Source organism: Phascolarctos cinereus, unplaced genomic scaffold (assembly GCF_003287225.1).
Source record: "Phascolarctos cinereus isolate Bilbo 61053 unplaced genomic scaffold, phaCin_HiC Scaffold_5;HRSCAF=322, whole genome shotgun sequence".
NCBI classification, from domain to species: Eukaryota; Metazoa; Chordata; class Mammalia; order Diprotodontia; family Phascolarctidae; genus Phascolarctos; species Phascolarctos cinereus.
The window spans coordinates 368,306,114-368,328,576 of record NW_027555958.1 but is presented as its reverse complement, the minus strand read 5'-3'; the positions used below and the strand labels follow the sequence as shown (position 1 = coordinate 368,328,576).

Sequence of the window (22,463 nt, the reverse complement as noted above, 5' to 3'; positions counted from 1 at the left end):
TGTCGCTGAGAGAGCTCCTCTCCCTTGCTCCTCCCCTCTCCCCCCTCACGCCCCGGGGGCCTTGCATCACCGTCCTCCTCCCCTTCTTGCCCCCCCCCGCGCCTTTCCCTAGCCCCTCCCAGTCCTCCTCTTCTCCAGCCCTGTCTTGCTAGTTCTCTCTGGGAAGCTATTAATAGCATTACGTCAGCCCGAGACTGGCAACCCAGTGTAAATACCAGCACTCCCCACTATATAAAAAGGGGTGATGCAACCTCGCTACTAGTCAGAATCCCAAGCAACAAGGCAGAGAGAGGAGCTTTGCTTGCCCCAGCGGCAGCAGCAGCGGCAACAGCAGGACAGACGCTGCCTCCGCTTCCAAGTCGTTGGGCTCCGATACACCTCCCCTACTCAAGCCTTAGCTCCAGGCGAGGCTCCTTCGTCTCTGGGCTCGGGACAGCCCCAGCCCAGCGCCCTCCGCCGACTGTCAGAAAGGAGCGGAGGCAGGAGGGAGAGAAAGGAAGGTAGGTGAGTGCCTGGGAAGGGGGGGATGACTTTTTACCTGTGTGCTTCCCGACGTTCAGTTTCCCTAATAACACCCCAGCCCGAACCCTTCATCTCCCAGGGATTTGTGGGACGCCGATCAGCGCCGAAAGAACTTAGTGGGAAGTTTGTTCGCACAATCCTAGAGGTTTCTCAACAGTTCAAAAAGTTTCCCGAAGCTAGCTCTGTGTGTGTGTGTGTGTGTGTGTGTGTGTGTGTGTAAGAAGGGGGGGTTTCGAAAGGAGACGGAGAGACTCCCCCATCCACACTCACACTGGGATACTCTCCGCTTTCTTCTGCCTAACTTAACCAGCTTGGGAGGTGACTGTGGGGAAGCCGGAGGAGGTTTAGGGGGCGGAGGAGAGAGAGGTAAAGGGGTATCTCAGATTGCCCATAAACGCTCTCCCAGACGCCAGCCTCCCCTGCCTTCCCCACCCCCTAGGAGGATCCCAAGCTTCTCTATTTCTTCTCTCCCTCCCCCGCTACTCCTCTCAGTCCTCTCCCTGGCGTCTGGAGACAGGATTCGGATGAATGGGGACCGGGTGGACCGCAAGAGGAGCAATCGCGTCCACTGGGAGGCGCCCTGGGTGCCTGGGAGAAAATGCAGCGCAAAGGCTTCGGGGCCTCTCTCCGGATGAGGAGTGAAACTTAGTTTGAAGTTTAGTACCAGTTTCCTGGCCCCGGGGACGAAGGAGGAGGGAGCCTTTAAAATGATTGTCATGTCTGGCACCGCAAAGTGTCTGGCTTCAGGTTTCTCATCGGTGCTTTCTCCTTCTTGCTGATTCGCTTTTTTCTGTCTCACTTTAAAAAAAATTATTATTTTCTCATACGTTTAAGGAGTCTTTGTCCCTTAACTGGGGCAGTTCTAAAAATCAAGAGGTAGGATGGCTAAAGAAGGAGCCAGTTCTATTTTTGTGGATTCTGCCCTATCCTCATCTCCTTCCTCCCCCACCTCCCTAGCTATCGGTGTGTTCTTAAATAATACATTGATTTCCCTAGGTATCAGTATTCCCGTATGGAAGGAGGCATCGGCGTGAATATTATTTACCTTTCCTATCTCACAAAAGGATAAAATGTGATGATAGCTATGACATTATCTGGGGCTTTACAAAATGGAAGGGGTTTGGACTAAACGATCTCAAAGGTAGTAAATTATGGGTTATTATTATTCTATAAACCTGTTAGGGCAAAGGTGTAAGAATGTTTGGGGACCCAAAAAGATTATTTGTATCATCATAAGGTAAACTGAGGCAGTGGTATCACTGAGTGGCAACCAAGGCAATTGTTTCAGGAATCCTCTTCTCTCCTCCCCTCTCCTCTCCTTTACTCTCCTCTCTTCTTCTTTGTTCTTTACTCTCCCTCTCTTTCCACTTCTTTTTCATTCTTTCCCCCTCTTCTCCTACTGTTTAACTCCTTTTCCTTCTCTTCTGCCATAGTAACAGCTATGGGAATCGATTAATTTCTGCATTGGTTTAGAGGGATAAGGAAACTTCGAAGGCACTCTGACAGGGAAAAGGCATCTCTGCTTGAAACTAGGAGATTAGGATTCAAGTCCTAGCTTCATCCCTTTCCCCAAGTAGTTATGTAACTTTGGAATATTCTTTCATTTGGGCCTCAGTCTCCCTTGATCTCTAAAATAAAGTAGTGAACATTTTGGTCTCATTCTATGTCCCAGGTGGATAAAATGCTATAGCATCTAATAAAATGAATTGGGACTAAATATTAATGCATTAATGCAGCAGAGGTCTAGCAGAGAGAATCCAGTCCTTATGGGTTCTAGTCTTTCCACTGACACATACTGACTTTGTGATCCTGGCCAATTAACTTAACCACCCAATCCTCAAGTTAGCTCCCTAAGACTTTTAGGTGTCAGAATAAACTGCCAGCCTGCATTGGTAGAGAGAATTTCCTTACTGGTGGTTTCCTGTACCAATTAAATTACAGGTTGGATCTAGGTTGAAAAAGGCTCAAATATTTACCAACAAAAGGACTGAAGAAAAGTTGACCTTTCTGAGTTCAAGCTTTCTCCACTGTAAGATGGAGATAAGAAAATTTGTGCTGCCCATCTCACAGGACTTTTGTAGCATAGAAACTGTTTTGTAAACCTTAAAGTGTTATGTAAATTGTGATAGTATTGACGATAATAATAGCTAACATTTATATATCGCTTACTATGTGCCAGCCTCTTTGCAGTAATTATCTCATTTGATCCACACATTATTACTACTGGGTGACGTTATTATCCCCATTTTACAGATGAGGAAACTGAGGCAAACGGGTTAATTGACTTGCACAGGGTCCCACAGCAAATAAGTGTCTGAGGTCATATCTGAACTCAACTCTTTCTGATTGTAGACCCAGAGATCTACCTACTGTGCCACCTAGCTGCCCCAGGATTATCCTGTAATACTGCTATGACAGTGATAAGAGGTAGCTTGTAGCATGGAACACTAGGAATCTGTTATTGTTAGCCATTCTCCCCAGTAGACTTCTCTCTTCTCCTTTTATCTTCATCTACTTGGTCATTTCCTTTTATTTTCCTCTTCCTTTTTCCCTTCTGTGTTTCTGCCTCAAACCTGTCAGTGTTTCCTTTGGATGTTGCTTGGAACCTTTGGTTGTCTGATGGGCAACTGAGATTGCTGACAATAGCACTCAGCTAAGTGAATTATAATAAAGGAATTATAATTCATGGTAGTAGAAGAACCTTTGGCTCTATCTCCTTTTAGACAAGGATAGCATCATCTAGGATACCTTTCTCACATTCTTTTTTTTTTTTTAATGTTGGCTATGTAACAGGGCCATTTGCTCTCAGTGTTGCCCAACCATCAGTAGAAGGAAGGACATGATGAGTACACCACAGAAAGTTTTCAGGGGAGAACCGTTTCCTGTGTGTGAAACTACTTCATAACTCTGGTTGGGAATTGCTGCTGCCAACAAATAGTGGGGGTAGAATTTATTGGGTGTGTTGCGGAAGCCTAGAGGTCAATGAGATACAGAAAAGGCTTCAAGCCAAGATGAATGCTTAATGGTTAAAATTAACTCCTAATTAATTGGGCTTAATTGCATCAGCAGCCAGATTGGTTAATCCCAACAGAGCTGAAAATTAATCCCTGAGATATGAAACTAAAAATGGGGCCACCCAATCTATATAATAGTGCTTCTTTATATACCACTTCAGGGAGGCTAGGTGACAAAGTAGATAGAGTGCTGGGCCTGGAGTCAGGAAGACCTGAATTCAAATTCAGCCTCAGACATTTATTTACTAGCTGGATGACCCTAGACAGGTCACTTTGCCCTGTTTACCTCAGTTTCCTCATCTGTAAAAAGAGCTAGAGAAGGAAAAGGCAAATCATTCCAGTATCTTTGCCAAGAAAACCCCAAAAGGGGTCACAGAGAGTCAGACATGACTGAAAATGACTAAACAACAAAGTACAGCAGTTTGTGTTTTTCAAACTGCCTTTTACATGCATTATTACTTATTAGCAGTATGACTTTGGGCAAGTTATTTTATCTTCCTGTAAAATGAGTAGGGTGGTCCCCACTTTGGGTGTTTACCCAGGATGAGTTAAAAATCAATCAGATCACAACCAGTGATCAATTTGGAGGGTCAGGGCCTAGAGATAGGATTTCATTAATATAGGGAGCTTTTAGTATGAAAATGCCTTCTAAACTGCCTTCATATTCCCTCCATTATTACAGATTGCCTATAATTTAGTCTTAGAGAACTGCCTGGGGACTTGCTGAAGGCTAGCCCTCTATCTGTCATACCACACCGACTCTTAGGTACATCTTAATGGTCTCATTTTATAAACTAAAGAATTGAAGCACAGAGAGGTTAAGACCTGCCTACCTTTGGTATCTCAGCTGCTTAGTGCCAGAGCTAGAGCCAGTATTTTCTGAATCCCAGCCTGGTATTATTTGCCTTGTCCTCAAGTTAGTTGGGCGAAGGAACCAGAATGAGTGGTCAATAAAATACCTATGGTGGAGTCATAATGTCATAAGGCATAATATTTCATGGGGGAGGTTTATAGAAGAGACATGAAAATTGAAAGTGAAAATTCAGGGTAACTGTAACCGTTAAGAAGTAAAATGTGGGAGCCAGGTTCCCAGAAATGTTTATCTGTTAATGGAATAAACCATGGAGTTTCACTTTCTTTAGAATGAAGAAACCGTGAAAGTCATGTCATTTGTGATTGAGTAGAAAGAACACTTCAGATATTTCAGGTCCTAAGAAAGTGAAGTTGACTTGGCAAAAGGAATTTGGACAATTACCAACTCAGTTAACAGGATTTTTTGGTTTGCCTGGGCTGAATTATATGAATAACTAAATAAACTTTTTATTTTGCTTATTTGGCTATATGCCTAAATCTGAGGACATATATATTTAATGAGAGAAAGTAAAAGTTTCTAGAAACTATCAAAAGAATTAAAATTTCTGATTTGGAGAGAAACAATAATAATAGTCACTCATTTATGTAGTATTTTAAAATTCACAGATCATTTTACATTATCTCAAATGATCCTTATATCACCTTGTAAGATAGGAGCTGTTATTTATCCCTGTTTTACAAATGAGAAAACTGAGGGTCCTGGAGTTTAAGGGACTTGCTTAGGGTCACACAGCTAGCAAAAATATCTGAGGTTGGAGATAACCTAGGTCTTCCTGATTCCAAGGCCCAAAATATACTCCAATGTACTCATTGACGAAATTTTTGAAAGGATTTTCACACTTTTTGTAACTCCTAAGTCAGAGGCAGGGAAACTGTGACCTGAAGGCCACATGTGGCCTTCTAGGTCCTCAAGGTGTCATGAAGAGTCACTTAAACAGTGAAAACTGTTTAACTAAACAGTGAAAACAGGACCTAGAGGGCCACATGTGGCCTTGAGGCCAAAGGTTCCCCACCCTTGTGCCCTAAATCATTTAAGGCAGTACTTTTAATCGGAACATTCCACAACACTGACATTCTTCCTCTTTTTCCATTAGGAATACTGACTTTTTACACTGAGAAAGAAAAAGGAAACTTTCCTCAGGTTTTGAGACTGGCAGACCACCAGCTATGAGCACTCATTAATAAACTTGAATGGGTGGGAAAGTGGACCGCCTCTCAGATCTGGTAGAATTCATTACACAGAGTTACCCTGCTAGAAGGCAGCCCTTCCTAGGAACAAAGGCTTAGCTGATGGTGTCTCTGGATTCCATCACTGAACTATTTGGTTTTTAATAACATTGGGGATGGGAGGCGAAAGGAGAATGCAGGGGAGAATGTTCAGATGATGATTCTGGAAGGCTGGATTCTTGGGGAAGTTTATAACCCGTCAGAAAAGAGTATCTTTCTAGCTTTTTAGGATTAAAGGATAGAGGTACATCTCTTCTGATTCATGAGCCAGGGCTTTGGGAGCAGAATTGCTTACATTTTTTAGGTCTATCAGAAGAGCAAACAGATCCCCTACCATTAAGCATTCATAGCTCTGGGAATATTGAATCAGTTGTTTCATCTCTATTCAACAGACATTTATTAGGACATTCATACTGGGCCAGGCTAAGCACACAAAGACAGAAAAATTAGAAAAAGCTCCTGTCCTCTAAGGATTTACATTCTACTGGGGAGGGGGAACCAACATGTAGGTATAAGGCAGGGATGAGGGACCTGTGGGCTTTGAGGCCACATGCCGCCCTCTAGGTCCTCGATCGTGGCCCTTTGACTGAGTCCAAATTTTACAGAACACATCCTTTTATTAAGGGGATTTGTTCTGTAAAACTTGGACTCAGTCAAAAGTTCTCACCCAAGGACCTGGAGGGCCGAATGTGGGCCTGAGACTGCAGATTCCCCACCCCAGGATGAGGTCTCCAAAGGGAATTTGAGGAGGGTGTCTTTGACTTTTTAAGATCTGAGGGTGAGTGTGTGGGAAGGGGGAAACTACCATACCTTCCCAGTGCCTTTGTCAAAGGTGCCATCTTGTTGAGCTGGAGAAAGAGGTCAGACTCAATATGTCATTTCTGTCCTTAATTATTTCCCAGGATTGTTATAAGTAAAGAAAGGGCCTTATAAGTGACAGAATATGATTATGTGATTCTATTAACAGCCAGGCACCTTAAAAATGAACTTCTTGTAGTAACAACAGCAGTGTGTGCAAGAGGGCTTTGTGGCTTAAAAGACACAAAAACATATGCTTGTAAAATGTATAGCTCACCATGCCTGCTTGTGGACACATCATACAGACTGGCAACTCCATAAAAAGTTTCTGGTTGACCTTCAGTGTAGTGGAAAGAGACTTAGTTTTAGTCAGAGCCTGAGCTCAAATCTTGGCCCTGCCACTAATTGGCTGTATGGCTTAGCCTCTCTGGACTTCAGTCTCCTCATCCGTAAAAAGAGTATGTTAGATGGCTGATCTCTAAGATTCCTCCCTGCTCTACACCTATAAAAAGCAGAAGGAGAGAAAAATAATAATAAAGGTGAATTTATGAAGCAAGGATGAACAGAGGGAATTTAAACTCATAAATGGATGTCCAAGAGGAAAGGAGTCTCTGTTTGGGTTTTATCCTATGTGGCCAGTGGAGAGAGTGTCAGACTTGAAGTCAGGAAGACTGATCTTCCTTAGTTCAAATCTGGCCTCAGATACTACCTGTATGACTCTGGACAAGCCACTTAACCCTGTTTGCTTCAGTTTCCTCATATGTAAAATGAGCTAGAGAAGGAAATAGCAAACCACTCTTTGCCAAGAAAACTCCAAATGGGCCATGAAGACTCAGGACTGAACAGCAAAAATTTTAATTCATTTTCCTTTGCTAATTATCTCCACCACCATCTTCTCCCTCCCCCACCCATTATCAACCTACCAAACTGAAGGGGGGGGTCAAGGAGGGAGGGGCTTCCTGGCCCGAGTGTTACCTTGCAGTCATGCCCACAGAATGTCACAGGCAACAGCAGGGAGGAAGTCACGCGTGGGCAGGCTTGTCTGAATGTAGGCTTCATTCTTTGAAGGGTACTCACTGGTGCATCACTTGAGGAAGTCAGATTTGTAGTTGAAAATTCCTAAATGAAATTGTGGCCACCCTTCCTAGGTTTTCCCTTTAGCTGGACCCTGATCATCAAGCCTAAGAGCTGAAAGGGAACTTAGAGATTGTTTAGGGCGCCTTGCTTCTTCTAAGTAAGTGGCAGAAGAGGGCCTGGAGTCCCACCCCTGGTCCTAGACTTGTTCTCCTAACTGTTTCTTTCTACATTTCTCTATGTACTTTGCCACTCATTTTTCATTCTTGTGCATTAGTCATAGGATCATAAATTTCTGAGCTGCGAAGTGTCTTAGAAGTTAGTCACCTTGTCAGCTCTGTGCTGGCAAATGTTTAATAACCAGCTTTTTGGAGGGAAAAAAATCTTTGTGGGACACACTTTTAAGTTTCATCTTTATTATTAACCTTTTCCCCTAACTTTCGTAAGTCTAAGCAATCAACAAAATAGCAAATGTAGAACTGACTTGTAGTGTTTTCTGATTTCTGAGGTAGAAATAAATGTTCACACTGAAAATTTAACTATCAGCTTTCCCTAGTTTTGAGCTGGCTCCAGAACACCCTTGAATCTAGGTTAAACCTCTCTTTTTACTATTTGAAGAAACTGAGGCCTAGAGAAGTGAAATAATTGGGGGAGGGGCAGGGAAGGGAGTGTCGGGGGTATGTCTTCTCAGAGCCTGTCTTCTTAAAATTAGACAAACCTGTGCATGCCTTCCCAGAAGTGTCAAACTTGCTCATAACAGGAATTCTTTTCCAACCCCTAGGAAGCAGAAACACACACCTCTTCCTTGCCCATTATTTTATCAACTGTTCAATAGTTAGCCCTTAGAAGTGCTTCAACAGATAAGTAATAAGTAGATAAGAGATGAGTATCTGACATAACTTGGATCACTAAACAGCTGTTCTCAGTTATAGATTTTAATGTGCAGAAACTGAAGTTCTTACCTCCCCTTCTCCCCCACCCAGGCAACTCTTTCCCTTTTATTTTCACCCACTGAAAGGTTTCCCCTAATTTCAGACATCCTTCTAGCTTTCTTTTTAAAGGGAGACTGAAAGCAGTTATGTGGTTGGCCACTATGATGTGGAAAAACATACTACCTCTTTAAGCACCGCTGAGGGGAGGGCTGCATATGTGAGTGTAGCACAGCCTCAGGTGTCCAAGCTCCTGGTTTCCGTTGTTAACCCTTGCCATCAAGGCAGCAAGCTAGATGATGCAATGACGTGGAGTCAGGGAGGATCTGAATTCAAATGTGGCCTTAGCCATTTCCTAGCTGCTTGACTCAAGGCAAGTCACTGGGCTTCTGCCTGCCTGTTTCCTGATCTGTAAAATGAGGAGATTAATAACAGCATCTACACCCCAGGATTGATGTGAGGATAAAATGACATAATATTTGTAGTGTTTTGCAAACCTGAAAGCCTATACAAATGCTAGTTATTATATTACCTTTGTTGTTGTTATTATTATTATATTATCTGCTATATTGAGAACATTAAGGAGAATTAAGATCAGCCAACAGCTAACCGACATAGAAGCTCTTAGTTGGAATCAGTCTCAGAGGCTGATTTCTTCTGGTCTCAGTTTCTGCATCTGTAAAATGAGGGAGGTATATGAAGTGACCTCTGAGGTCCCTTCAAGCCCCAGATCCTCAGAATAAAACTCTCCTGGGCAGTACTGGTTGTGCTTTGGGGGAGGGAAGGTCTTGGGCTACTTCCTGAGGGCAGTCCTTTTGGTCTTGGTCTTTTTCAGCAAAATGATGCTTCAACATCCAAGCCAGGTCCCTGCCTCGGAAGTCAGCGCGACAGCCATCGTCCCCTGCCTGTCACCTGCTGCGTCTCTGGCCTTTGAAGATTTCACAACCCTCACCCCCCTTGTCAAGGAAGAGCTGAGGTTTGCCATCCAAAACAAGCATCTCTGCCACAGGATGTCCGCCACCTTGGAGTCCGTCACAGTGAGCGACAGGCCCATTGAGATGTCCATCATGAAAGCTGAGGTACTTCTTCTGAGCACCTGTCCAAGGCTCTTCTCTCTTGAGTTCTTTAAGCTGATATACATAAGGGCTCTAGCTGAGGAAGGAGGCTGAATAGGTCCAGAATAAGCATGCATGAGCTCTGGAAGAATTTAGAACAAGTTGTAAGATGACAGAGCCATAGGAGGTTATTATAGGAGAGATAGAGAGGCATAGAGTCCATCCCTAATCTTTGAGAATATCGTCAATATAAATTACCATATCTGCTCATGGGTGCTACTGTCAGGGATGGAGCCCTGCCCTGCAGGGACTCAGGACTGACCCAAGGTAGTTTTCTTGATTTTCTGATTAAACATTTGCAGATAATCCAGGTCTCAATGGATTAATATTTACTTTGGTACCTTCCTTAGTTATAATAGTCTACTCTTTTGGTCTCTGTAGCTGCAAAAGCTTAGCTACCATTGTTTCTTTCACAAGATGAGAGAATATCACAGGGAAAGATGCTTTCTTTCTGGGAATAGTCTCTCTTAGGACCTTTCTCTACGCTGAAGAGTGTTTTTGTGGAATTTTGAAATGGTGTAGGATTTGGGGACTCCTTTGGGTTAAATTTCTATGTGAAAGGTCTTTGTTTTTAATAAATCTGACACACCTGGACATTTTATCTCTGTTGGGGGAAAAGATCCAAATCTAATGGACAGTTATCAACTGTCAACGACAATCAAACAACAAGCATATATGTCTATTTATGGGCCAGACACTATGCGAGACTTTAGGAATATATAGATGAAAATGAAACAGTTCCTGCCCTCAGAGAAATGACATTCTATGGGGAGAAAAAACATACACATAAGTATATAACAAGTAGGTACAAGATAATGGGGAGGGAGTGAAGGCATCTAGGAAAGGGGCCATAAAGAAGAGCTTCAGGAGGTGCTATTAGAACTGACCTTCAAAGGAAATCAGATTCCAAGAGGCCAAGTTAAAGGCAGAGTGTATCCCTGGCACGGAGCACGGCCAGGGTAAAGGCCCAGAGATGGAGTGTTGGTGTGAGGCACAGCAAGAGGACCTGTCTGTCCAGGCTGCAGAGTTCGTGGAGGGTACAAATGTGTAATAAGGCTGGAAGGCTAGAGGGGAGCGAAGTTAGAGTCAAAAGGTAACTTATAGCCGCTCAAGAATTCTTGGTTTGACACTGTGGTTTCCCCTGGTCTTTCTTGTAGCCCTCAGGGAGTTTTATTTTATAGAAATGGTGACAGGTTGGGGGCTTGCAAGAAGCCCCCGCTGTTATTCTTGATTCAGCCCAATTAAACTCTATTCTAAAGTACAGGCTTGGGGTGCATACCTCTACCTGGGACCTCAGCTTTCTTTCTCCAAAAGATAGCGTGGTGGAAAGAATATTGGTCTTAGAACACTTCGGATTGATGCTAGCTGTGCTAGTTGGTAGAGTCCTGGGTGAGGCACTTAGCTTCTGAGCTATAAATACTGGCACTATCTCCCTCCCAGGCTTGTGTGTAAAAGTTAAAGAATGACACGAAAGTATGATGCTCACCTATCATCCTTGCTAGCAGAGAGGCCAAGGCTGGAAGATCTTTCAAGCTTGGGAGGTCTGAGCTGCAGTGGTCTAAACCCATCAAGTATTCACACTGAGTTCAGCATTAATTAATAACAACAACGGCATTCAGTGCCTTAAGATTTGCAAAAGCACTTTACAAATAAGATCCTTAAAATAACCCTGGGTGGTAGAGGTGCTGTTATCCCCTTTTATAGTTAAGGAAACCAAAGCTAAGTTTTCAGTCGTGTCTGACTCTTTGTGACCCCATTTGAGGTTTTCTTGGCAAAGATCCTGGAGTGGTTTGCTATTTCCTTCCCCAGCTCATTTGACAGATGAGAAACTGAGGCAAACAGAGTTAAGTGACTTGTCCAGGTCATATAGCTAATGACATGTCTGAGGCTAGATTTGAACTGAGGACTTCCTAACTCCAGGTTCAATGCTCTATCCACTGCACCAATGAGTTCCTAGTAAAAGGGGAACACCAAGTTGCCTAAGGAAGGTGAATTGATCAGTGGTTGTATTGGGTCCATGAGTAGCCCTTATACAAGCCTGGGTAAGATGAGGAGACTAAGTTGGAAGGAAGGAAGAAAAGAAGGAAGGAAGGAAGGAAAGAAGGAAGGAAGGAAGGAAGGAAGGAAGGAAGGAAGGAAGGAAGGAAGGAAGGAAGGAAGGAGAGGAATGGAAGGAAGGGAAGGGAGAAAAGAGAAAGAAAAGAAGAAAAGAAAGGAAGGAAGGAATTATTTCCTATCAAGTCTTTGAAATGATGTTGGGATCTGAATGTAGTTTAAAAAAAAATCTTCAATGCAGTAGCAGAAAGGGACCTCAAGATCATTTGGTTCAGGGTCCTTCCTAGAGACACATTTAATTTCATTTTCTTGTATTTCATTCATACTAGAATCAGGGCTTCTCAGGTAATATTGCTACATGCAGGAGCAGTATGGTATATGGAAAAGAACACTGGCCCTTTAATCATTAAATCTGGGTTCAAATCCCATTTCTGATACTCTTAGGTAAGTCACTTAACCTCCTCAGGCCTTAGTTCTCTCATCTGTAAAGTGAAGGGAAGTTCTCCTAGTGGGCTCTATGTCCCCTTTCAGCTTATGACTATGATTATAAATTTAGGCCTTAAAACACTGGTCATAATTGTGATAAATAAGAAGTTTGCCTACGTGCTGAAACCTTCCTATGCACTCATTACTTATTATCTGACTCCTGCTATGAGAACAGTGAAGATGGATAGCCTGGCTGCTGTCTCTCCTCACCTCCTTCATGGAATCACAGTGGTGGTAGAGTCCTTAGGCAGAGATTAAGGGCAGAGTTTGATTGTGGGCCCTTAGGATGATTGTAATTCCTAGTCCAAAGGTAACATGCCAATCTCTACGAAGTCAATAAAAACATAGCATAAAGTTGGCAGCCTGCCCCAGGAGCTCCAGACACTCACACTCCTCTAATAGACTTTGGGATCTTCCATAAGAAGGGGAGTGGGGAGCAATATCCCTTACATTGTAAGTGTAAGAGCTGAGTCAGAATAGGCTGTGATTCACCTCTGGGCACCTCAGAGCCAGGCATAGGCAAAGTAGGCAGCCACCTTGTGGTGCAATACAGGGGGATTGTAGGATTTAGAGCTAGAATGAAATTCTACTTAGACATAGAATGTAACATATAAGTATATATATGTAATATATAAGTATAATAAAATGAGTATCCAACCCACTCATTTTACAGAGGAGAAAACTGAGACCTAAATAGGCTAAGTGGCTTGCCTAAGGTCATACTGATAATAAATATCACTGTCAGGCTCTGAACCAAGATCCTCTGAGTGCTTCTAGAGCCTGGCACATAGTAGGTGCTTAAGAAATGCTCATTGAATCGAACTGATTCTAAGTCCAATGTTCTTTCCACTATATCAAAGTTCAAGAAAAGGCATTTCTTAACATATTTTATAAGTGCACAATAGAGGCAGTTTGTTACAGTGGATAATGCGTAGGAAGACTGACACATCCTAGCTGTGTAACCCTAGGGAAGCCTTTTAAAGTCTGAGGGTGCTCTGGGGACTCTGGAACAAATTGAGTAGCAAATCTGCCTTAGTGGAGGCAGTTCCCACATGACAGGAGTTTCCTACACTATTGAAAACCATAGAACTGGAACAAAAAGAAAACAAACACACACTTTCATTTCTTGAAAATTCTTTCTTCCATGGCACAGGGGTACTTGTTTTGTGATAAGTCAAGTTGAATTTGTTCACAATGGAAGCTCCTCTGGAAATTAACGTAAAGGTTATGTAGCCTTCAAACCTTGCCTTGGATGAACAAATCCTATGTCCTTGTCCCATCTCAAGGTCACCCTCTGACCCAAAGAGGCTCTTCTTCCCACCCTATCCAGAATGGTTATGATTAGTACTAGCCATCAATGATATGAAAAATAGTTAATACACACACACACACACACACACACACACACACACACACACTCCTTTAAGGGCTGCAAAGTGCTTTGTTTATGTTATTTCATTTGATCCTTACAATAACCCTGTGAGTTAGGTTACTCTTATTATCCCCATTTTACAGATGAGGAAACTGAGGCTGAATGTGACTCAGTGATTTGCCCAAGGTCACACAGCTAGTAAGCGTCTGGGGCAAGATTCCTACTGAGATCTTCCAAACCACAAATCTAGAGCTCTGTTTTCCTTTGTGCCTGTCCCCTACTCTCTCCTAACCTCAGCTACCAGAACCAAGTATATTTAAAACATTACATTAAAGAAGTTTTCTTTCTTTCTTTTTTTTAAACAGCAGTAATTTTGCAGAGACTTTTTTCTTGTATTAAAGGATGTATCTTTTGGTTTCATTAGTTTGCCCCTGAAGAGGACGAAAGAAAAAAGAGACGAAGGGAAAGAAATAAAATCGCAGCTGCCAAGTGCCGGAACAAGAAGAAGGAGAAGACAGAATGTTTGCAGAAAGTGAGTATTTGGCTTTCTGCCTTTGGTTTCTCATCTCCCTTCTTCCTGTGCCCACAGGACGCTTCTCCACCGAGCCCAGAATGAGATTATCAGTTTGAAAACTGAATTGGCCCTTTTGCCCTAAAGACAACAGTCCAATAAACTTCTTATAGGAACAATAAAAATGTTGGCTACAGGGGTAGGAAAAGATAATGCTGTCAGTGCAATGAATATTCATCTGGAGATCTGAAAGGCAGGTGTGAGAAGTGAAAAAGGTGTTCTCTCCTTCTGGCTGATCCTTATCAGTCCTGGCCAGTCTCTACAAGTCTGGCAGCTTGCATCCTACTAGACACGTCAGTACACATAGAGAAGTTTCATTCAAGGCATTTTCCTAGAAAAGAAAGCTGCCAATTTGAATTTGGCATGTTTTTGTAATCCTTTGATTAATTTCCTTCGACAAATTATTTCTCTAAGTTGTACAAATTAATGTATTCTCTGGATGTTCTTCCAGGTGTTTTGCTCCTAGTTTCTCCTTTTTGCACCCCATATATAATCTGAGCCCCTTTCCTTCTTTTCTCAACAAAGAGGAGTTGGTATAGTCTCCCCAAATCAAGGCCAAAGTTTTTTGATGTTAGGCTTCTGGGTAGAGAGCTTCTAAGAGAAGGGTTTTTAACTTATGGACATCTCTGGCCATCTATCTAAGCCTATGAACCCTCTTTCAGAATAATGTTTTTAAATGATAAAATAAATGCACAGAATTACAAAGGAAACAAAATACATTGAGATATAATTATCAAATATATTTTTAAAAATTGAGTTTATAAACCTCAGGTTAAGAATCTGTTGGTTTAAGAGCTTGGGTCATTACTGCTTCCTTCTTTCCCCCCTTACCCACCCCAAATACAGGTTCTCACTTTGCCCTGACTTAGCCACAGTCTTGAGTCTGATCCCTGAGTGTAAAGAGGCTGCAGAATCTATACCTAGGCATAACTCTAGAATACTGGCTCCATTTCAGAAAGGTTAGACTCCCATCTGTTATGGAGGCTTATGTAGAAGGCCCTGAGGAGGGCCCAAAAGTTCCAAGGACCATGGTCTCTAGACCTTATAAACATGTTCTGAGTCATTACATTTCTCTCTGATGAATGAGGAAGCAGATAAAGTTCCTTCCAAAGGCCATCTTGGCTCAGAGTTAGGCACTGCCCTCCTTTCTTCTTCCTAAGCCAAGCTGCTTGGGTACATAGTCTAGGTTGTGGCTTGAACTTGACCTTTTGCCAGTTGCCCTCAACATAATACCTTGTTACTTGTGCCCTTCCCTCAGGAATCAGAAAAGTTGGAAAGTGTAAACGCAGAGCTGAAAGCCCAGATCGAGGAGCTCAAGAATGAGAAACAGCATTTGATATACATGCTCAACCTCCACCGACCAACGTGTATCGTCCGAGCTCAGAATGGAAGGACACCTGAAGATGAGAGGAACCTCTTTATCCAACAGATAAAAGAAGGAACATTGCAGAGTTAAGCATCCGGGATGTGGAGGCAATTCAGGGGTCCTCCTTTCCTTCACTTCTATACCAAGAAACCCGAAGCTATCGGAGATCTGACTTACTATGCACTTCTAGGATCCTAGTAGCCAAGAGCTGTCCAGGAGGCCTTGCTAAGCCCAAGGAATCATGTTAGCTTAGCTGTGACTTTCTCAAATCCAGAGAGTTGAGTTTGGTCCAAGGGAAGAAAATCTTGGGCCCCCGACTCTAGGTCTTTAGGACTTGACATCTTTGCTGTTCCTAGAAGCTGCAGACAAGCCCTGCAGATGGGTTAGTGTCCTGCTAGTGTCCAGTACTGTATTTGTCTTGTTTGGATGATACGAACATTCTGGCTTTCAGTGATAGATGTCAGCAGTACATCTGGGTGTGGGGGTGGGACAGAGCCTGCCCTCCATTGACCTCTGGTAGGCAAATCAGACTAACAGTGGGGTTAATCAATGTTTTTCAGTGGCCAGGGGTATGCTTTCTAGCCAAACGTGCTGATATGTTACAGTAATTACTGTACTCAGAGGCCTTTGTTTTCAAACCTAAGCATTGTACTTACTCCCCCCTTCCCCCCCCCCTTTTTTTTCATAACACTCGTGCAGATTTTCCTATGACTCCTCTCAGATCTGGATTCTGAGAGGTTTGGGCAGTTGTCCCTAACTTCCACTTCTTGTAAAACACTCAGTAACTGAGTTGGCATTTTAGCGTGATGAGCAGTGCCCTGCGATTGCTGCTTTGCCCCAAAGGAGAAAGGCCTTTTCTTGCTGAGCAGACAAGATACCACGAGCAAAGCTGATGGGTGTTATTTAAAAGAAGTTTAGGATGGTTATAAAAACATTTGGAAAAAGCAGTGTAACCTGCAAAGGATTAGACTTCTCAGCTGTTAACTTAGCTTGTGAGTGACTTTTAGGGCTGGAACAGACAAAGAATATCTTTTTTTTCTTTTTCTCATTGCTGACTGCAGTCATTGTTCAAAGCCTGATGAAATTTAGGATTTAGTGACAGTGATATTAATGATATACATTTTTTTTGGTGATCAATTTTTTAAAAAAAATTTGAACCCAGGATGTTTGCAACTATGAGTAGATCTCTTGGTCAAAAGTATCCCAGTTACTGTCTAACTGTTAAAATTCTGATGTTTCTGTGAAATCCTCAGATTGTTAAATCTTTTTCAATATTATCATTACAGTTTTCTGTAAAAGGAAGTATTATCTTATTTATCCTAATATTCTTAACCAGTCAATCTAATAAACCATGCGCCTGAAAACGAATGGCAAATACAAGTGTTGTGTTAGTTTCTTTCATTCGGGGGATTGTTCGGACTTGGTCATTTCCCCACTTTTTGGTGTATATGTTCTCTAAACTTCATCTTGACTTTGAAAGGACACCACTGCCAGAAATGATTGACCTCAAATTCCATAATTCCATTAGTGGTGAAGATATGATATCTGTCTAAAGAACAAGCCAAGAGATACCTCAATGACCAGCGTCTCCCAAGGCACCAATACCCAAACAGTGAACTTTTTTTCAACCTTATCAGAGACTTTTAAAGTTTTGACTTCTAGAACAGAACATCGTACTACACTTGAATTGGATGTATTGTGATATTTTATGTTTTGTAGATAAATGTATTTCAATCTGCCTAGAGAGATGGGGAAGGACATTGATTTAGGAGGGGAAAAAATGGCTGTCTTTTTAGAGGCTTTTAAGAGGCAGGATGTCCAGTTTGTCTTGGCTTTGTCATTAACAGGCCAGATGATCTTAAGTCAGTTTAGCTCCTTAAGACTCAGTTTCCTTACAATAGTAACTATTATGTAGTTACTATATGCTAAGGGGTTTACAATTATTATCTCATTTGATTCTTATAACAACCCTGCTAGGTGAGTAACCCACCCAGCATCACACAGCTATTGAGTTATCTGAGACTAGATTTGAACTCAGGTCTTCCTGACTCAGGTCCTGGCACCCTATCCACTTGTACCACCTAACTTTCCCAATGGTAAAATGAGGAGATTGTGCTATATGATTTCTAAGATCCCTGCTAGCTCAGAAGTTCTTCTCATGCCTCAATGAAGCCTAGTTAACTAAAACAAAAGCATGCTCATCTCATTTTAACTGATGAGCCAGTAATTCTGTACTTTGGTAATGGAACCCAATTATTCTATTTGGTCCCCATTTGTATAAAACATTTAGCCAAGAATGAAAAGCAATCAGTAAGCTTCTGTTGATATTATTGGCATTGAGAGGGACTTTTATGTCTTGACTGGGGCCCTTAGTGTGGTGTCAGAAGACCTGGATTGGACTACTGGCCTGTTGTCTGACCCAAGACAAGTCATTTAACTTCCGGGTCTCAGTTTTTTCAGATCATTTGAGAGGGTTGGACTAACACTGCCCTTTTCAGCTCTAAATCTTATTTCCATTCATGTTCATCAAGTTCCTGATTCTTTGGGCCATGATTTCATTAGGGAATCATTTGCAATGTGCTTCTAGTCACCCAGCAGTGCTTTCATAACCTGATCACTGTCTAGAGGATCAAGGTACTTCACTTTTGTCTTAAGCAAATCTGTTTTGTTTTTTTTCCTCTTGTGGTGGTTGTAAGCCCAACAGAAAAAGCTAGCTATGTCAGTGGCTGGACAGGCTCCGAAGTCAGAGAATTAGAGTTAATGTGTAAAACTGCCCAGAACAATAATGGGTTGTGAGGTGAGAAAGAAGAAGAAATAGCTACCACTAAGGAGATGGGGAGAAATGTAGGCCATTTAGTATGTCTTGTTAAGGAGACTTTTAATAAATGTGTGAAAAAATTTTTTTTTATTCTTATTGGTTATGTTTTGAACTTTAATAAAAAAATGAATATGCATGTGTGAGTGATTTCTTTCATCCTGGTTTCACACACCGTGGGAAGTTATTCAGAATCATAATTAGAAATTTTGGCACCTAGGGCAGTTTAGTCTGAGGGCAGGAGAGCAAGATAGGGCAGAAGATCAGGAGCCTGAGGCTGTTGCTGAAAAGGGAGGGTCAGGAGAGAACATTTTGTAGTCTTCCTCTTTTGATCAATTATTTTTGCTTACTAGGTTCTAAGGTCAGTTGTTTTTATACTACAGAAGGACTGCAAGAGATATTGTGACTTCTAAATTTTGGTGCCCTTTAACAAAGCCCTTACTGTCCTGCCCTAGTTATTGTTTACTCAAGTTAAGCTTTCCCTCTGTGACATCACAAAGAATTATGTCCCACCCGGTCTGGCACAGACTAGGGCTATAATACCCTGGGACATATGGGACAAGGTGGATATTAATGGAAAGTCTTCTATGCCCTCTACTTCATACTCATTCACATTTTTATGTGTACAATAACTATTTCTGTGAACCTATTAACATAAAATCGTTTTTTTTAAACACAAAATTCTTGTTTGTAACCCTGGCATAATCCTCCATAATGCCCCCTATTTTTCTCTAATAAGAACTTACATTTATGAGGTTTACAAAATACTTTCCTCACAGCAATCTTGTGAGACAGAAAATTCTTTTAAAAAAATCTCTGTTCTGTAAATAAGGAAACTCATTTACAATTGGCTGAGAGGCTAAGCATCATACCACCAACACAGAGCTAGCAAATGACAGGATTCTCACCTAGGTCCCTCCTGACTCTGAATCCAGGCTGTCTCTCTGTCAAGATCTAATAGTTCCTTTTCTTATGGAATTGATTATGGTATGGCAAGCCATAACTAGCCATTTTTGTACCTGGGCAGCACAAATTGAACTGGGGCAAACAGCACACAATATGCCCTTATATCTTCTTTTGAAACAAAGATACCAACCCTCTTAGACAAACACCCCGAGGTCTGGTGAAACCCGTGCTGGGGAAGGAGTGTGGAACATGGAGAAGGAGAAGGGATCAATTAGGGTGCAGCCATAGGGGAGAAGAAGCAAGCAAACTGTCTGGTACCTTCCTCTTTTAACTAATTCTTCCCAAGTGCTGAGCTCTGTTGTTTCTAAGCTAGTAAATACCTGACAATGCTTTCAGTGCCTTCTAAATTCAAAGCCCTAGGGCAATGCCCAGTCAGCCTGCCCTAGTTATTATTCTTAACAGTGGTGGTCTAGGAAAATTCGAGAAATCCAATTTGTGCTGGCACGAGGCACAAAAATGGAGTAGTAGAATAAACACAGGACTGGAACAAAAAGGCTTAGATTTAAACACCTCTTCTGCTGCTGCTGCTACTACTACTAACACTACTACCACTACTACTACTTACCTCCCTACCTAATATTTGCATAGTGCTTTAATAAAGCAAATTAAATGTTTTCTCATTTGATTGTTATAACAACCTTTGGAGGTAGGTGCTATGATTACTCTCATTTTACAGATGAGGAAACTGAGGCAGCCAGCAGTTAACTGATTTACCCAGGGCCACATAGCTACTAGGAGTCTGAGGGAGGCCTGAAACTCAGATTTTTCCTTACTGTAAGTCCAATGTTCTATCTACTCTTAAACCTCAATGCCTAGGTGGCATCAAATGCCTATTGGTCATTTAATTTCTCTGCACCTTATTTTCCCCATCTATAAAATGAAGTGATTGGAAAGGCATTTGGAGGAAAGAACACCAGGTTTGGATTCAGAGTTTCAACCTGTTTGCCTCAGTTTCCTCAACTGAAAAATAGGGATAATAATATCTCCCAGGGTTGTTGTGAAGGTCAAATGAGACATCTGTAAAACGTTTAGCATGGCACCTGGAATATAGTAAGTGCTATGTAAATACTAGCAATTGTTGTTGTTGTTGCTATAAGGTTATTATTATCATCGTTATTTTTGTTACCCGTATAACATTTCTCCTCCTTAGGCCCTAGTTTTGTCTTCTTTGCAAATGAAGGAATTAAACTAGATGGCCTCCAAGGTCTCTACCAGTTCTAAATTCTATTGATAATGCCAGTGGATATTTTGAACCAAAGCTTTCTCTCATTTTCCCCATAAAATTAGGGCTTAGATGCTAAATAAACTTGGGAGTTTCTTATTCAAAAGCCAGAATTCCTCTAAGTGTTTTCATTTAACCATTACAAGAGGGGAATGTCAAGATATTTTCCATCTTTACACTAGTTTCACATTGTAGGCTTAGAGGAATAAGGCCTTGGAAATAAAAACCAAAATTAGTTCCAGGAGATTTCCATTCTCTCACTCTGCCTGCCTCTGCCTAAAGACGGAATAGAAATGATACAGCCATAATTCTCTGTGGCTCCAAAGTGCCATGCTGGTTGTCCAAGGAGCCCAAGATGCCTTCCAGCTGTACCCATTTCTAGGGTCAGCCTGAAGCAAACCTTCAGAAATGGCAATTGGTCTGTAATGTTGCCCATATTTCCCCTTTCAGTGGTAGTCTGTTCCTCAATGATATTTTCCATTCCAACCACAGCTCTTCCCGTCCTCTCTTTAACAAAACCAATTCTAGAAAAAGGAGCTTAGCAGTGTATTTATGCTAAGGCATAAGTGATTGACAAGGCTTAATATGTTACTCTTCTCAGTGGCACTGGTATTTTGACGTAGGACAGTCTTTCAAACCAAAAGAACCAAACTGTAATGATGGAATTTGAAGAATCATTTGATAGGTTGAGGGGGTCACATGGTATTTGTCAAGGAAAAGGACTTTCTCAACACGCCTTAACCTCAACAATAAGCAATGAACTGTTCTATCTAGTAATAACTATCCCCTCACTCCAACTTCCCCCAAGACTCTTTCATGGAACAACAGAAAGTATACTGGGCTAGGAGTCGTGAGATATGGGTTTGGGGCCCAAATCTGCCACTTGATAGTTGTGTGATCTTAGGAAAAGCACTTATACTCTCTGGGCCTCAGTTTCCTCATCTAAAAAAAATGAGGGAGTTAGATTCTAAGGCCTGTTTCAGCTTTAAGAACCCTTGGTTGCATTGCATATAATGTCAGATTTTTTCAGTGTGTTGATTAGTGTTGATGAATTTTTTCTCTCTTCTCTCTCTTTTACAAAAATTGTTCATCTCAAGAGATGGCTATCTGGGAGAAGGGAGGGGAAGGATACAGAGAAATGTATAAAGGGAGGAAACAATCATTTATTAAGCACCTAGTATGTTCCAGACACTACGCTTAAACACTTTAGAAATATCATCTCATTCTTTCCTCACAACAACCCTGGGAGATGGGTGTTATTATTATCCCTTTTTATAGTTGAGGAAACTGAAATGTAGATAATGTAAAAACAAAAGATATCAATAAAAATCTGTGGTTCTCTATCATAATATTTTTATAGGGTGGGAAAAGACAGATTTTATGATGACACCATTCCCCATACCCCCACACTCCTATTGGTATGCAATTTTTGTAAGAAACCCTGAATCAATGAGAAACTCATAAAAGAAGGCATTTTCCATGGAAAAGCAGTTTACTTGGAGGTTCATTAACAATGTGTAAGAATCTTTACCTTCCCCCTTCTTTTTCTTACCTTTTTTCTTTTCCTCTTCCTTCCTTTCCTTCCTTTCTTTCCTCCTTTCTTTTTTTCTCCTCTCCTCCTGTTTCTGTTTCTTGTCCTTTATTCTCTCTTCCTTTTCCCTTTCTACTTGGGAAACTAGTAGATTGCTAGATATTGTGTTCTCTCAGTGATGACTGACTAGGAACACTGATATTTGTTAATTTCTGCCTTGTAAATGTGGTAAGATAGTTTAATTGGTGATATTAATTGATGTTTCAGACCCATCCACTCTGGGTATCAGTTTCCTAATTTGCAAAATGGATCCTTTCCCATTCTACAGCCTATGAATACCAAACTATCTCACTCTTAACAGATCCTCAGTCTAATTCTCTTGTTGAGATGAAAGTATCTTTCCCAAATTTATATGAATTGAACTGATGGAAAATGAAGTAAACAGAACAAAGAAAGCAATACACACAATTACTGCAGCAATGTAAATGGAAATAACATTAAAATGAAACTGAAGGTTGCCTAATTTT

General features: G+C 41.6%; 1 protein-coding gene across 2 annotated transcripts; it reads left to right on the top strand.

Annotated features, from left to right (window-relative positions):
* Positions 1–173: 173 nt before the first annotated feature.
* ATF3 (activating transcription factor 3) lies at positions 174–16,782 on the top strand. 2 transcript variants are annotated; one of them, XM_021007871.2, is made up of 4 exons: positions 174–500; positions 9,273–9,516; positions 13,890–13,997; positions 15,295–16,782. In XM_021007871.2, exons 2-4 carry the CDS (start codon positions 9,277–9,279, stop codon positions 15,490–15,492), a joined length of 546 nt encoding a protein of 181 aa, XP_020863530.1. In that variant the 5' UTR covers positions 174–500; positions 9,273–9,276; the 3' UTR covers positions 15,493–16,782. The 2 variants fall into 2 exon arrangements, with proteins under 2 accessions (XP_020863530.1, XP_020863531.1); XM_021007872.2 differs by having other exon boundaries at positions 174–504.
* The last annotated feature ends 5,681 nt before the right edge of the window (positions 16,783–22,463 follow it).

Bases quoted from the DNA above. Each gene is read 5' to 3' on its own strand.
- ATF3 (XM_021007871.2), top strand. From the start codon at position 9,277: ATGATGCTTCAACATCCAAGCCAGGTCCCTGCCTCGGAAGTCAGCGCG. The intron at 9,517-13,889 runs GTACTTCTTCTG...TGGTTTCATTAG, and splicing joins TGTCCATCATGAAAGCTGAG to TTTGCCCCTGAAGAGGACGA. The intron at 13,998-15,294 runs GTGAGTATTTGG...CCCTTCCCTCAG, and splicing joins AGACAGAATGTTTGCAGAAA to GAATCAGAAAAGTTGGAAAG.